Source organism: Haliaeetus leucocephalus, unplaced genomic scaffold, assembly GCF_000737465.1.
Source record: "Haliaeetus leucocephalus isolate CR32 unplaced genomic scaffold, Haliaeetus_leucocephalus-4.0 Scaffold636, whole genome shotgun sequence".
Taxonomy (NCBI): domain Eukaryota; kingdom Metazoa; phylum Chordata; class Aves; order Accipitriformes; family Accipitridae; genus Haliaeetus; species Haliaeetus leucocephalus.
This window is the reverse complement of record NW_010973072.1, coordinates 5,070,399-5,086,168: the sequence shown is the minus strand read 5'-3', so window position 1 is coordinate 5,086,168 and position 15,770 is coordinate 5,070,399. Positions and strand designations below refer to the sequence as shown.

Sequence of the window (15,770 nt, the reverse complement as noted above, 5' to 3'; positions counted from 1 at the left end):
TCCCGGGGCGCGACCCCTTGCGCCCGCTCTGCCCGCGCGTCTCCCTGCGCCCTGAGGTGGGGCTCCGTGAGGCGCCGCGCGGGGCCGGGTCGCGTGCGGCAGGGGTGGTGACAGACATCTTCCTCCCGTGCCCGACGACACGCGATCCCCATGGCGACGGCGGCCCTTCTCGTGTCGTGGGGGAACACCGTCGCCAGCTCGGCGGTGTGGCGGCGGGGGGACGCGGGGCCCCCTCTGCCCGCCCTAATACACGGGTGGGGAAGAAGCGACGGTGTTTTAGGGACACGGGCGCCTTCACCGGAGGGCGTCGGGGTGTGGCGGTAGGTACGGGGGTGCAGACGCACCTGGGGGCAGGCGCTTTGTTGAGAAGGCTCTTTCTCCTCATCTCCAGAGAATAATAACTCGTCCCTCGCGTTGCCACAGAAGGACTGAGGAGACGCAGGGCTGAAACCCTTTCTTCAGCGGGCTCGGCTGGCAGCATCGGGGACGGGGGGGGGCACAGAGTGGGGGGAAACGGGTCTCTTCTGGCTCATGCCTTAGTGTTGACGCTTCCCCCCCCCTCCCCATTACCTGCACCTGCTTCAGACAGAAAGATGGTTTGTGGGTTTGTTTTTTCTCCCAATCTGGTGGCTCTCCTCTTGGGAGCTGGCACTCTCTTAATTGCAAAAGTCTCTTTGGTTCCTGTTTGCTGAGAGCCTGGTACGCGTGGGTACGTGGAACCAGATGATGTCTGTAGCTGGAATTGCGGGGAGGGTTGGGTGATGTGCGGTAGGCACGTAAATGCGCTGCAGCTAGGCAGCTTGTTTCTGGAGCCTAAATTGGCATCTGAATGTTCTGGATGGGTTTTAGGTCAAGGTGACTGTTACGTGCTTCAAGTCATACTGTATTAATTTAAGAACATCTGCTGCGTTTGGGGTTTAACTTTGGGAGTGGGAGAAGGCTACAAGGATCTGATTCCTTCCCTATTCTGCAGAACCTCACAAATTTTATTCCAGTAAACACTTGATTCACAGGTAATGCCTCTGAAAAATACTAAGGCCTTCTTTTCTCTCCTGTCCACGGAGGATGTGTTATTTGAATCAAAGTGAATTTTAAGTCTATGAATGAGTTGCTCTGTGAGCAGCAGTGCTTCTGTTCCAGTAGCCTGTATCTCATAGCAACCAGATAGTTTAGATGAAAGTCTAAAGCTCTTGCTATATTACCCAATGTATGGTGAAGGATTTCTAGACTTAATCACCTCCCTGTTTTACTGTCCATTACTAAAAAAATTCTTTTTTTTTTTTTTACACTTACAATGATGCCTCTGTTTTCTTCCTGCTCTCCTTTACATAAAACTTGCATGATCCTTTCATTTTACTGCTAGCTGTGTTTGAAAGCTCACAAATGGAATGTGCTTGGAATGTGCTTCTCACCACCTTGTACTCTGTACAGGAGGTTTGATTAAAGGGGTTTGGCTTTTCACATTATAGTTAAATAGACTAATATCAGAAGAGCATTCCCTGTTGTGTTGCTGTCAGAAACAGAAAATCCACGTGCAGTTTGGAGGATGGTTAATTGCATGTTAACTATGACTACAGTACTTAGTTTCTCACCACACATCAGTACGGTTTGCAAGCAAGTCTTGGCACCAGAGTACAGTTACTACCACTACACTTACAATACGTAACTTTTGAGACCAATGGATAAAAAGCATGGAAAGGGAAAATTCCTTTACTACAAGGCAATCTGTTAGTGGGGTTTGAGCTATTGCAGGTTTATAGTGGCTCAAGGAATAGCCAAACGAAGCCTGAACTAACGTGTTATTATGGAAGTCCTGTGGTTTAGAACCCGAGTTATTTCGGTCACTGTGCAAATGTCTTTCGAGACAACCCCACTCTTAAGGACCTTCCAGTCAAAGGGGCTGATCCTACAGGCACTTGCTTGTGCTTTCCTTTATTACCAGGTTGTTCTGTTGAAATGAGTTTAAGTTTTTATAGGCTCTGTGTAGCAGGTACAGTGTTTTAATAAACAGTATGTGATTATTATGTTTGTGTAATTTCTTATTATGTAATCCTCAGTTTATACTTGTATAATTTTTAGGGGTTCAGAGCACTATTCTCTTTGTAAACCTGGAAATTATGTAAAAGTACTATGTTACACCTTTGATATTGTAGAGGGAGATGCTACTGAGCAAATCAGCTTAAGAAGCTGGTAGCTATTGATTTATTGTGTTTTGGTTTTTAATAATTACTGGAGGTTTTTTCATATTTGGAGGTAGCCATGTAGTTCCTGACTCATTCATGTCATGGGACTTCAGTTGATCTGTTTTATACTTTCTTGCAATTTGAAGCCAATTTCATACCACATTTTTAAGGCTTACGCTCTAGCTCTTGAACTAGTTGTCCATGCTCTGTTTAGTTCAGTAGAGGAAGCAGAGGTTTTAAACATATTTAGGTTGTCCATTTTCATTAAACTGGTTAAAGAGGAGAAATTCTAGTTAATGTCTCTGAAGAAGTATGTGTTAGTGCGAGATCAACACTTAGCTGCCATGTTTTGCTTTCAGCAGCTGATCAGCGTGTGTGTGCTGACCTGTGAGTTAGAGCCCTTGCACATCAGTGTTGTGGCTGGTCCAGCTGGCAGTGAGAAATCATAGGAAGAAGCTAGCAATTTGGACAAGCACAGGGTGCAGGCATGGGAGGGAACCAGAGGTGTTGATTGTGCGGTGACATAAGAACCTAAGGGTTGGGGAAGGAGGTGCTGGGTTACTGATAGGGGGGAAAAGGCAAGGTACAAAGGTAGAAGTCTGTAGAAGAAACCAGATTTTGGGCCATCTGTGTGAAAACAGAATTTTGTGAGTAGTGGAATTAATGAATTATAAACATGAGGAACCAGTTAATATTTTCAAAATTCTGGATTTTGAAGCAAATATTGTCTCTTACGTACGATTTGAGAATTTCCATAACTTTTAGAAAATATACTGGGAGTGATTCTTAAATGTCGAGCTTTATGCTTACTAACCTGGAAATGAGAGAAGAGCTGTGGCTTTTGTGGCTCTGTATTGTAAAAACAAAGGTACTTCTTACAAACCAGAACGATTGTAAAGTTTGAAAATGTGGCAGCGTTGTTTTAGGAGGTTGCTTAACATATGAGTTTGACAGCGTTAGGGGCTCAATATTTTTATCGCAATTACTAAAATTGTAACCTGAGAAGGAACAAATATTGGGTAAAAAGAATTTTGTATTAGCTCTTTATTGTGTTACAAGGTAAAGGGATGCACAGTCTTTCCTAAAACTTCTGGTCACATAAGGAACCGTGGCAAAATTGAGCATTATAGTGGTGTGGTTCAGTTTTTAATCTGACTTGCTTTAGTGTAAATACAGCTAGTGGAAAATTTTGGAATTAAGAGAATATAAAAAAGAGAATATGATCATACATTTGCATTTAAGGCAGTTTATACCATAACAACTTTTGAACACCTTGGAAATGCCAAGTTCTGGATTGTTTGATTGCTAATTTGACAGAAAATGGTTTCCTCGGTATTTAGTTTACATTCTTAGTATTACTGGTCAAACTAATTTCTCTTAAGAAACTTAATGTGTTATAATTTGTTTAAATCGAGACTATTTATTGATATTGTCCTTACATTGAAGAGGAAATGTGCCCTGAACAGTTTGCAGTCCCTGCTCTAATCAGTAAAATAAACTAACACACATTTACATATTTTTTGCTAATACAATATAAAAGAATAGAAGTGTAGAATACTTTAAAGCAAAGTGTAAGGCATGGTAATAGTCTCTGTTTATATAAACATCACATCACAAAACTTTATGACCAGTGTCTCTTCTCTTATCAGGGTGCTGTTACCTAAAGTACAAGTGTTAAAAGAGGATGAGGCCAGGGAAGAAATCCAAAGAAATCACTCTTCCTGGTAATTTTATGCTCTATAGCAACCAGCAATAAGAGTGTAAGCTAACATACCCATAAACATAGTGCATGGTATCACAGTGTGACTTTCTAAAGCTTGTTAAGGGTGATCTTTAGATTTTTATGGTATTTCATGAAACTAACTTGGATAATGTAAGTTGTAGTCATTTGCATCAATTTCTAAAGTTTTGTCATTGCATGACCTTTGCTAAGATTAAAAATTAGGGTTTTGGTCACACTTCTCTAACTACTGCTGTACACTTTCAATAACCACTCTTAATTTTCTTCCTGCAGCCGAGCAAAAGATGTAACAATGCCAGCGAAGCTTCCAGTGAATTTTTTCTCCACAAGATCTCCAGTCATTGATCTTTTTCGGGGACAATTAGATTATGCAGATCACCTTCGTCAGGATTCAGAAATTGTGCTGTATTTCTTCTATGCGCCATGGTGTGGCCAGTCCATTGCAGCAAGAGAAGAAATAGAACATGTGGCCAGCAGATTGTCAGACCAGGTAACTCCAGAGAAGATATGAATCTTAAACACGACCTTATAGCTTTTTAATCTCCAAGCTGATGCTAATTTCTGTCATCCCATGGGAACCAGCAGGACTTGAGTGGTCATATTTTAGGGTAACTCAGCCAGTCATCTTAATTTTAATTTAACATATGGAGTGTTAGAATAAATGTGGAAAACCTGTGATTCCTGCTCAGTTGTCTGTTATTTCTGCTGCTGAATGGGGAAGTCTACAAGTTTCTTTTTGTAAAGTGTTCTCAGATTTATTCACCTGCCTTCAGACAGAAATTACAGGGAGTTTGCTTGCAGTTCCAGGATGCTTGGAGACACTGGTAGTCTTATAAGATTGCAGCCATAGCATTGCTTTCTAGCAGTTGGTTACCTGTAAACGCTTCACAGCTACAGCTGTTGTAAATCTCCGCTCATTGAGCTCCACTCTGCAGAAAAAGTAATTAATATGGACTATGACTAAGTTAGTAAATTTGAAGAATTTAGATTAAGAAGCTTAAAAATTAGAAAGAAAAGTGACCAAAAGATTGCTGTTGCAAAATGACACCCCCCCAAAAAAAGTCTTCTGTGGTAGAATTAAGAGGAGCAGATATGGAATACTGACTTGAAAAGACTGAAAATAGCAGATAGAATGGATTGGAAAAAATACACGTTAAAGAAGGTCACAGTAATGTACTTTAGCTGTGAATTTTTACCTGCTTTGCAGGTGCTGTTTGTGGCTGTAAATTGCTGGTGGAACCAAGGGAAATGCAGGAAGCAGAAGCATTTCTTTTATTTTCCTGTGATACACTTATACCATCGGAGGTAAGATTTCATACGTACAGTGTGGGATTTTTATTGTTGTTTTGGGAAACAGAGATATTGTATAAAATGTTGCATTTTGAAAATTTTTCTATTTATGGCTATAGTTAATAGTTGTAGAGGAGGAGATTCTGGGTGAAGCTCGTCGCTGTATGCTACTTAGGTGTCAAGAAGGGCTGTAAATGTCAGTTAAATGACATGCTGTGCAATTCTTAATCCTTAAGGAAATTTTCTTTTGCCTGTGCATCTCCTGGAAGTTCTGCCTCCAATGAAAAGTAAAGAATTCAGATTTATATATTAATTTCAGTTGTCTGCTTGCTCTGTAGATGGATTAAATCAACTGGTCCCAATTTGTGACAGCAATAAAGTATGTACTTAAGCGCTATTGAAGTTGGTGGTATTTAAGTGCATATTTAAATGGCACTGTGTTCCGGAGACTTTCTTCTAAATTTGAACTTTACACTCGCTGTTTTATGCTCCAAATGTTGAGATGTCATTGTATAAAATTTTATATAATTTCACTTTTATTTTTTAGTATTTGTATGTATTATCCTTTTTTTTTTTTTCTCATGTGGAGCAGAAGGTAAGGAAACATGCTTTCTAATGCAAGGTACAATAGAGCTGGATGCTGTGTAGTTTATCACTTGCATTTTACTTAGGTACTGTAGTCTTGAACTGCAGCTCTCTTCCACTACAGAGGCTGATTTTGGTTTTGGGGAGGGGATTTATGTATTGAGGAGGAACAATCCTGATCTTTGTCAGCTGAACTTGGAATAGGCACAGATGGCACTGGCATAATTCAAACTAATAAAAAAACCCAACAATCCCACTTGGATACACATTGACTTAAACTTATTTGATCTTGAAATTACAACACAGTAGATGGATACACTTGGGTATTATCAGTAACCTTAAACAGAGTTGCAACAAGATGAGATGTAAATTCATATTGATACTTCATGAAAACCCCAAAGGGCAATGCACCCCTCATGCCTGAGATATTAAACCTCAAATGTTGCATACTGGGCATGTACATGTTGCTGTTAAGACAAAGGTTTGTAATAACCTCATGTAGGATGTAGAATCATCTAGTGGGCTCTAGAAGACCATTTCAAAGCCTCTGAATATAGGTTTGATATTTTTCAGAGTGTCTGTATGTATAAGCTGTATTAAAAAATGCATCACATTAAATTCTTCAGCAGGAATGGACTAATTCCTCATGCTTTTTGTGTTTGATTTCATTTTGAACTGTGATGCTTTGTCTAACCTAATGATAATAAATCAGATGCAGGATTTCAAGGGGGATGAAGGAGAAGCTCTGGAAATTGTAGCCTCAAGGCCTGGCCCACCTTCTGTTTCAGCACTACCTAATGTGCTGTGAGCTGTTCTATTACATGGCTGGGGGAGAAACTGTGGACTTGCTGAGTCTGTTCATCAGCAGTGTGACTGGATTCGTCCCTGCTTTAGAGTGCTACTTGTAAAAGTCAGTGTAAAAATACTGCACCTTTTCAGATTGATACTGTTTGAACTTTCTAAAGATTTAAAAAAAAAAATCAAGTGAAGATAGTGACATTTTTCAGATGTGTATTTTTAAGTCACATATATTTACTTCGGACAAAGCAGAAGGGTATGTATACGATCATATAATTCATACCTGCATTTTACCAACTTCTTTAATGGGACTCAGAGATGGTCTCCACCCCTTCATCCCCACCAGTACACTGCACCTACCCATAGATGCTGCATTAGAGTCACTGCAATTTCTGCGCTGTACTTCAAGTCTGGTAACACAACTCCTCTGTCAGTTACTGAAGCCACTGTTAATTAACACAGAGAGCAATTCCCTAGAGGCTGAGCGTGTTGTCTATGTAACTCCTATCTCTGCCACCCCCAGGAGGGACTCTCTCTATTGTTAATTTAAGTCTTAATGTTTTATTATTTTTTTTGGTACTAGTTTTGGACCAATTGAATACAAAGGCCCTATGAGTGCTGTTTATATTGAAAAGTTTGTTCGCCGGGTGATGACACCACTACTCTACATCTCGTCTCGATCAAAATTACTAGATTTCCTCTCAAATTATGAGGTACTTGTCTCTCTTCTCTAGCTTTACCACTGTGGTTCAGAAAGAGTTTGACTTGTTTCACAATTAAATTTGATCTACTCCAAAGTACTAGTTTATTTCCAGGATCCTGAGGTCAGTGCCCTGTAAATTTGTTAAAATCATAAAAATACAAAATGACAAATTCATAATGTTGGTTCCCTGCATAGTGACTCTTATGATTTAGTGATGCTCTTAATTTACAGTACTTTAGTATGTAGACAACAATCAAAGTTGTTACCTCACCAAAAAGTTATATATGAACAAAAAAGAAGGGAGAAATCTTTTCGCAAAAATCTTTCAGTCTAAGTTGGGAAGGCATTTGAGAAATATGTAATCGTTGCTTTAATTTTTAAAGGAATATTAGACCTTTCTAGTAAGTCAAGTCTGTTAAGTAAAAATAAATGTGACATCAGTTGAAATAACGGTTCCTAAACACCTTGTATGCTGTAACTTCATGATTTTAATCCACTGGTACATTGTGTTTTATTAATTTTTGGTCTGTTGTGTTCAGAGGTGCCAAGATTGGTAGCAATACTAGTGGATTAATAACTTCCAATTAGACAAAATGCGCTTACAACAGAACCATTTATAATCCCTTTATAACTGTTCATTTCTGTAGTGCACAATGGAGAAATACCATAATCTACTAAGACCCAAGCTATTAGAGCAGAATGGAAAATCTGATCAACAAATTGATGCTGTAGTAGTGGCCAAAGCATGCGAGGGGCTTTCCAGTGTTTCAGAATGAAGCAGAGTTCCTCTTTGAAGTAGCGCATGTTCTAATGACTGGTTCTGCTGCAGGACAGAGCATGACCTGTGCTGTTAAATGAAGTTTGAGGAGTAGAGTAGGTTACAGGAAGTGCATGTATGGCACAAACTAATTGCTATTTTGAGAGCCTTGGCTAGTGTCCTCCCTTGATTTTTTGATCTTTTATATATTAAAAATGTTAATTTTTAGCAGAAGGGAAAGGAGAGAAGACTGTAAAGGATAGATCATTGGACATTTTGACCACTGTCTACTGCTTGATCAGGTTTTTGTGATTTCTTCATTGAGAAGCTAATTAATTTGAAGCTCAGAATATTTTCTGAAAGATTCGTTATCATCAGTATCTAATTTTCAGTCCCGTGTTCTGCTAGGGAATGGGTTCTGCAAACTTACGTTAGGGGTATTTACTTTTGAATTGAAAATTTCAGTTGAAGAGAACCTCTTTGTAGCTGATCCCCAGACTCCACTTAGGCAGTGCCCATTCTGTTCCTTGGCTGTTTCATCCTACTTCGGTATTAAGGTCTCCCATATCAAGGAAAAGCAGTAGGTTGCAGAGCAGTTGCCTGTCACTCACTTTCGGTCCTCATTGTTTTGTTACTCTGTCCAAGGATAGCATTATGTATAATCTGGAGGATGCAACAGGTTGGGAAGTTACTAGTAGATGAGCGATTCATTTGCAGGGCATCATGTCAAGCTGAAGTTCTCCTCAGCATGTGTTTTCACACTTAAAGGAACTACTGCACTGTTCTTTTCTTGTTTCAAGGCATTTTATTGTTGCCTGTCAGTTTACTGGTAGCCAGGCTGTAGTTGTCTTTTTCCATCTAATCGGTGAAGGTTTTGGTGCTTTAATCTTGTGTTCAAATTCCAGTAGGCAGCTTTTGACCAAAAAAGCATCTAGCAAAGAAAACCAGGAGCTCTAGCCATGCTAAATTGAACATCACAATCCATTAAACATGTTAGCATGCCTAAACTAACAAGTACTGTGAAGGTACTACGATAACATTCAAAGCGTTTTTTTTGTAAGTTGAACCACACCAAGAGATACTGAAATCTAGCAGTATTTTATCTTGTATTCAAATGTTATTTAGCATGTTTTTATTTCTAAGAAACACTGATGAACAGAATCCAGCTAAATGTAAGAGCAAGTGGTGTTAGTTCCATGGGGTTCTGTCCATTCCTCAACCAAATCGTGAGTATTGTGAGATGCTGTGTTGCTCTCACTAGAGGGCGCTCAAACCCCGTGAAAAAAATTCTGGTTGAAGACTCGAACGTTAAGGTTCTGCATTTTCTGATGCTACTTAAGGTTTTTTTGTGGTTGTGGAACGATGCTAGTGCAAAACTAGAACTGCATAAGAATTAGAATTTAATTTTTGAGAGTCCATTTGGAAAGCAGTTAAAATCTCGGAATGTATAGGAACATCTAAGTTACATCAGGAGAAAAATGTGCAGTTCCTGCCATAACTCCAGGTACCTGTAAGTACCTATATTCAGACTTGTTTTGTTTTCTTAACTGCAGAGATGTAACAGTTTCATTTTAATCCAAATTGGCATGTCTTATTCCTCATCTGACTAACCCAACTACTAGAAATGGCCTCATCCTTCTGAGGCACAAAGGAAGAAAACATGCAGCTTCTGTAGTGTAGACAAAAAGTTTCATTCACTTATGACAGTAAATGTGCCCAGGTTGCTCATAATTTGCTGGCTTTGGGAGAGGTGGGGGAGGAGATGGTCTCTCTGGGAGGGAGCTGGCATGTGTCTTAACACGGTGTCAGCTTTCTTCTTTGCTCTATTTGTGTAGAAATGCTTCCTGAGCGTTAACCAGCTGTGTAGGATCTGACTCAGAAGTGGATTTGACTTAATAGCTTGCTCTTGTGGGGGGTACTGTGGTGCCTTTGTTAAATGATGATGTGAGAATTTGTTTTCAGTTCTGGATACACAACGTTTTTAACATTGTTAGAGAATGAACAGACTTTTACTTGTAAATTTAATTAATCTAATATCAATCAACAGTTTCTATTTTGCCTTTCAACAGTATAGAGTTAGTGGTATGTAATATTGGTTCTTCTGTTCCCCAGAGATAACACATTCCTTTCCTCTTGCTGTTTTCTTTCCTGTGTTCACAGATAAAATGAAGCAGGAATTGCCTGCCTGCACGAGTCTGAGATTCTGAAAAAAAATACCATCACCCTTACCTCAGTGCGATATAGCCAAAACATAAAAATAAATAAATACAAATTGGGATAGAAATAACTTAATTGAGTAGTAAAAGTGTTTATCTAATTGTAGAAGCTAATCAGTACCTGTGGGGGTTTTTTCTACTCTTTGTTCCGATTAATTCACCTTTAAATTTCAGAGCTCTTTCATTGCATAGTGATTTAATACTGTCTTTCTGCAACTTTTCTGATTCAGCTGTAGTTTGCAAATTTTGTTCCTCACCCTTTTCTCCCTTTTCTAAATCATTTATAGAAGTGTTGAACTATATGAGCACCAGTATACATCCTGGCTGGCTGACTTTGACTGTGGAAAACCAGTAACTTGTACCTGTAGTTTTCTATGTTTTCTACTAATCCAAAAAAAGGACCTTCTGTGTTATTCTTTATCACCTTAGTTTCTTCCATTGTGTTTGGTAACTTCTTGTAGGCTTTGGGGGAATTACAGGATGCTGCTTTGAGTAGATCAGTCATCTACATGCTTGCTTATACCTTCAAAGAACTGTGGTAGACTGGAGGCATGGTTCAGTATTAAAACTGTGCTGGCTGTTTTCCAATAAAAATTACTCATCTGAAGTTCTCTATTAATTCTTACAGTTTCTATGAACTTGGTGTTCTGTAATTGTTGAGATTCTTGTCAAGTCTGTTGTTTGATTTAATTGGCATCACCCACCACGTTCCATTCCTTTGGTGTAGAGACCGAGCAAGAAATAGGCTCCATTACAATTAATGATTTTGTATTTCCATTCAGTTTCCATTTGTATTTCCATGAGTTTCATTAGGAGATGGCACTAATGACTCTTCACTATTGACGTCCTCAAGTTTGTTCCAAAACCTTTCCTACAGACACTCTGAGGCAGGTGCTGAAAATTGTTTCATGGAAAGAAAAGCTCCAGTAAGCTCCACTCTAGCAACACCAGTGCTCTTAATGCAATGACTTTAAACTATCTCTATGTCACATTCTAATATTGTATCCTCCAACTTTATGTACCAGCAAGTCATATCCTGTTCAACTGATTATTCCTAACTGCCTGCATGAAGATAGTTAACCGTAACTCCACAAAGATGGTTGCCTGGAAGCAGCTGATCATCAGTAACAGCTTGTATGTAGATGCCCACACAAACTGCATGCAAGTAGCTGTTGCTATGCCAGTTATTGATTGTTTTGGAGGTTCCTACATGAAAGGAAGTGGGAGTTGCTGCTGTCAAGCTCCTCTTAGCATACTTGTATTCAAAACTAGGAATGTCTTATTTATATTGAGATCTCTTTAAGACTTTAATCTCACTTGTACGGAGCGAGATTCCTTGTTAGTTGCTAGCACCTGGAAGTGTTCAATTTTGTTAAAATGAACAGAGTAGTTGGTATTAGCAAGTAAATCTCTTCATTCTGACAGAACAGGAAAGTTTGCATGGTACTTGAGAAGAAACACAGCATTTTAGACACTTTCTTTGTATGTATAATTGCAGCCTGTGACAAGGAAGAAATTTTAACTATATTGGGATGATCATTAAAAGGACATTAATTAACCAGATTAGTGATTAGGCATATAACATTAGTATATATTCTCCCATTACAATTTTTTCTTATTGAAAAAACACTTTGCAAAAATGTCTCATGGAAACATTTTTCACAATCTGGAAGTCTTAAGCTTCCATTAGTGTACAGCAGAACTGGCAGTCAGAATCAGAACATCACCTTTTTTAATAACTTTATAAATATTTCTAGATCTGACTTTTGGCTTCTTGTCACATTTTACTGTCACTTTTGATTCTTCTTTCATTCGCTATTTGGTGCTATAAGTTTGCTTCACACAGTAATAGTATTCAAAAATGGTCCTGGGAAATGGGAAACTAAAATTTTGATCATCATCTGTCTCCTTATTTTGGTTCATTTGAATGCTTTAGAAGTTTTTTATAAGGGACTGTTTCTTTTTACTGTCTTGATTTGGTACTAGGAGAAAAAGATGAACACTAATTACTAACCTGTTTATTGTTTAAAAAAGAAGAATGAGTGCTGTTATTTTGCTGTGGTTTTTTACTTTTATTTATTGTTTTATTTCCTTCTTGAAAACTGTTATTGCAGAAATTTCACTAATTGCTTGTATCTCATTTTTATTATGATGATTTTATTGGGTTACCTCATAAGGATTCTTTATGAACAAGGGTCTTGTGTTCAGCATTCATTCATGAAAGATAATTAGTGCCTAAAAGAGCAGGTCATGAGTTGCAATGGGCAATGTTGTTATTGGTGAACATCCTGAGATCACTAATTCATACTGAATTAGCTCAGTTCATATGGCTGGTATGAATAACTGAATTCATATCACTAATGACAGTAACAGGTAAAATATATGTTCATGTTTTAAAAAGAAATTTAAAAATTTATATGTAAAACTCAACAAAGAAAATAAAGCAGCCTCTCAAATACCAAATGAAAATACTTATATGGGAATATATTTGCCACACAAATGTGTTATCGGTGAGTCTGGAATTTTTGTTCCACAGCAATCCCTAGAGTGCTCTTGCTTTGTGTATCAAATGCTCTTTCTGTTTGCACTGTGGAACTGGGAAGCAACACAAAATAACTAAATTCCATCACTTACTCTGTCCTGAAAGTTTATTAAGCCAATTTGAGTGATGCATTAAAAAAAAATTAATAATAACTTTTAATGGGTTATATTTTGCAAAATTTAAAACTAAAGCTTCACTGAAATTTTGGAACAAGAGAAGTCTAAAGACCATGCACCTCTCTGTTCCAAGTTAGCTTCTCCCAGATTCTCTTCCTGAATTTAATATGAAGCCATTCAGGCTTCGTACCTGGCAAAGTCAATAGGCCTATTTAGGGATGAGTCTTTTAAATTTTGAATTGTCTGTTTGGCAATTTGAAGAACTTCATGGATATGCAGGTGGGATATGGGGCTCTTTCATTATTTTGGGGCATCTGGTCTCTCTCTGACTCTTGTGGGGATATACTGAAAGAATTTACAATGACTGATAGTTTAATGATGGCATGATAAGTTGACTTAACAGTTCAAGTATTCATGCAAAATGTGTGAATTCATATGTAGTTGCTAATTATGTGCAACATAGTGAACAATTAAAGTGTTAATGTTTGAGTTGTTTATACTCTGAAAATCCAATTTTAAAAGAAATATTTATGCTTATGGTTCTTATGTTGGTGCTGGAACTGACTCATAAAATAGTTGCAAAACAAATATTAATTGTTTTTAGTTAACTTCAGTTGCTAACATAGTAAACAATGCTGTTTGAAACTTAGGCATCTACAGCCATAAAAACCGTCTCTCGTCCATAGCTTTTGAATGACATCTTTAGAACTGATTTCCATTCAGTCTTTTAATACTAAATTTCTTCTTGCAGCATGAAGTGACTGTTCTTCAGTAAACATTGTTGTCTTTTTAAAATCTCTTGTGTTCTACTGTAGGCAAATAATTGCTGTGCCCCGTATATTTATACTTGAAAATAACTTAATTCTAATTCTTATTATTTCAGCCTGGAGTTCTAGGATATTTTGAGTTCAATGCTTCACCTCAACCACCTGGTTATTTAACATTTTTCACATCAGCATTACATTCATTAAAGAAAGGTAAAAGCTTCATTTTTGTAATTTAAGGCATCTGTGAATTAGTTATTTATATGGGCTTTAGTAGTTTTTTGCAATATTTTATACCTTGGGAATTAATCCCTTTTGAGTGTTTCTTGATGTTGATCTAATTATGAAGACTGTCTTTTTTTACAGTGCGAGGATTGCTTACATAAAAGGCTTACTATGTGATCGGCCATCATGGAATAAAGTATATGACAGGCTGCTATTCAAGGATACGTTAAGATAGTTTCCTCAAAAACCTAAAAGTGTAGCTGCAACCCATATAGAGTGATAATCAGACTAGCACTTATTTAAGTTAAATCCAAGCATGTTTGTCTTGTGCAACATTTGAAATGTAAGGTTCAGAGGCATTAGGATGAACTTGACTTTGTCATTACTTAGTAATTTAATTCAACAAAGTGCTTTCCTGGATGGAATTACAGAGCTGGTACAGGGTAGCATGATGAGAAAGGCTTTCTCCCTCTTTTGTTTCGCCTTAATAATCTAAAATACAACATCTCTTGCATTTAAATATGCAAACTTTGTATATGATTAATACCGTTTTTGGGGGTCATAAATTCTGGACAGGACTTTCTTAAAGTTAAGATTAGATTTTATGGATATTTCTTCCTGTCAGCAAATGAAGGAAATTGATACCATTATTCTGATTTTTACTGTGCCACTGACTTGGTATATGACATAGAGCCTGTTCTCCTATATTTTGTTCTGTAATTTCCCCTTTATATTTTGGGATAGTTCTTTGCAACATAAAGATGAGAAGCATTCTATCCTTGTGTGTACATATTTATCAATATAGAAACATTATAATACGTATTTAAATAACATATATTTATTGTAAATGTACATTATCTAAACAGCCAATGTTCATAGCTTTTCCTTATATGTGTATCTCATCTTGGCTTTTGAGATGCCATAACATGTAGCAAGGTGCAGCTATGATACCAGATTCTATCTTTAATAAGTAAATCAACACATTGGACAATTCAGGTTAACATTCTGTATACCTTGAGTGCAGAAGAGGAACACGTCTGTTCTTGTTGCCTGCTTCTGTCACCTTTCTTCTACCTCGCTTAATCACCAATATTGGCAGTTGCTATTCAGTAAGATTTCGGTGCCTTTACACAGCAATGTTCTGTGGTTTGGTTTGAAGGTGTTCTTCTAAGGCTTTCAGGAGAGAAGTTTGGTGTGTATAATTGTATTTAAAAACTGAAAATTTGCCCTTTCAGATTACCTTGGAACAATACGCTTTGGAGTGATCACAGATAAACATGTTGCAGAGGAGATCTCCTTGGTGCATTCAGGCAGCGTGTATTTGCACAGACATGTCAACACATCTCTTGTGAGTATTGTATTTATGTTGTAGTGATGCTGAAACAGTACCTGGAGATTGAAGCTCTGTCGTAGTAGACTGTGAATAAGTGTTTCACGGAGCTTTAGCATACAGGATGTTTAAGAATGATATTTTTACACAGTAATACACATTTTCATTCTACCAGTCAGCAGCTGTTCTAAACAGTAGATAAGACCCAAGTTGATCATCTCTATCAAAACAAAACCCCCAAAACCCAAACAGCTCAGAAATGACTACACAAAGACTTTTTCCTAAAGTTTGTACCTCTTTCAGTGGGTCAGAATTAGAAGGCTACTTGAACGGACAAAGAGATTTTGTGGAGAGATAGTAGGAATAGTGACAACTTGCATTTTGGTTTAAAGGTATGACATTACACTGATTAGAAAAATCATGCAAATTAATTTAATTGAAAATTCATAGTAATTCTTAATCCATGTGCCTTGTTTTTGGAAGGCTAAGACTGAAAATACTAACTTTCAGATTTGCTATT

General features: G+C 37.7%; 1 protein-coding gene across 3 annotated transcripts in view; it reads left to right on the top strand.

Moving 5' to 3' along the window:
• The window catches only part of TXNDC11 (thioredoxin domain containing 11), a 38,633-nt gene that overhangs the window by 421 nt on the left and 22,442 nt on the right, over window positions 1–15,770 (top strand). For 2 of the 3 annotated variants that reach the window (XM_010578457.1, XM_010578456.1), the window contains exons 2-6: window positions 4,198–4,414; window positions 5,132–5,229; window positions 7,181–7,310; window positions 13,815–13,908; window positions 15,156–15,268. In XM_010578457.1, coding sequence (XP_010576759.1) covers window positions 4,198–4,414; window positions 5,132–5,229; window positions 7,181–7,310; window positions 13,815–13,908; window positions 15,156–15,268 — 652 coding nt within the window. Of the gene's footprint in view, window positions 1–4,197; window positions 4,415–5,131; window positions 5,230–7,180; window positions 7,311–13,814; window positions 13,909–15,155; window positions 15,269–15,770 lie in introns of those variants that run through there. The other variant, XM_010578458.1, reaches the window with a different exon arrangement.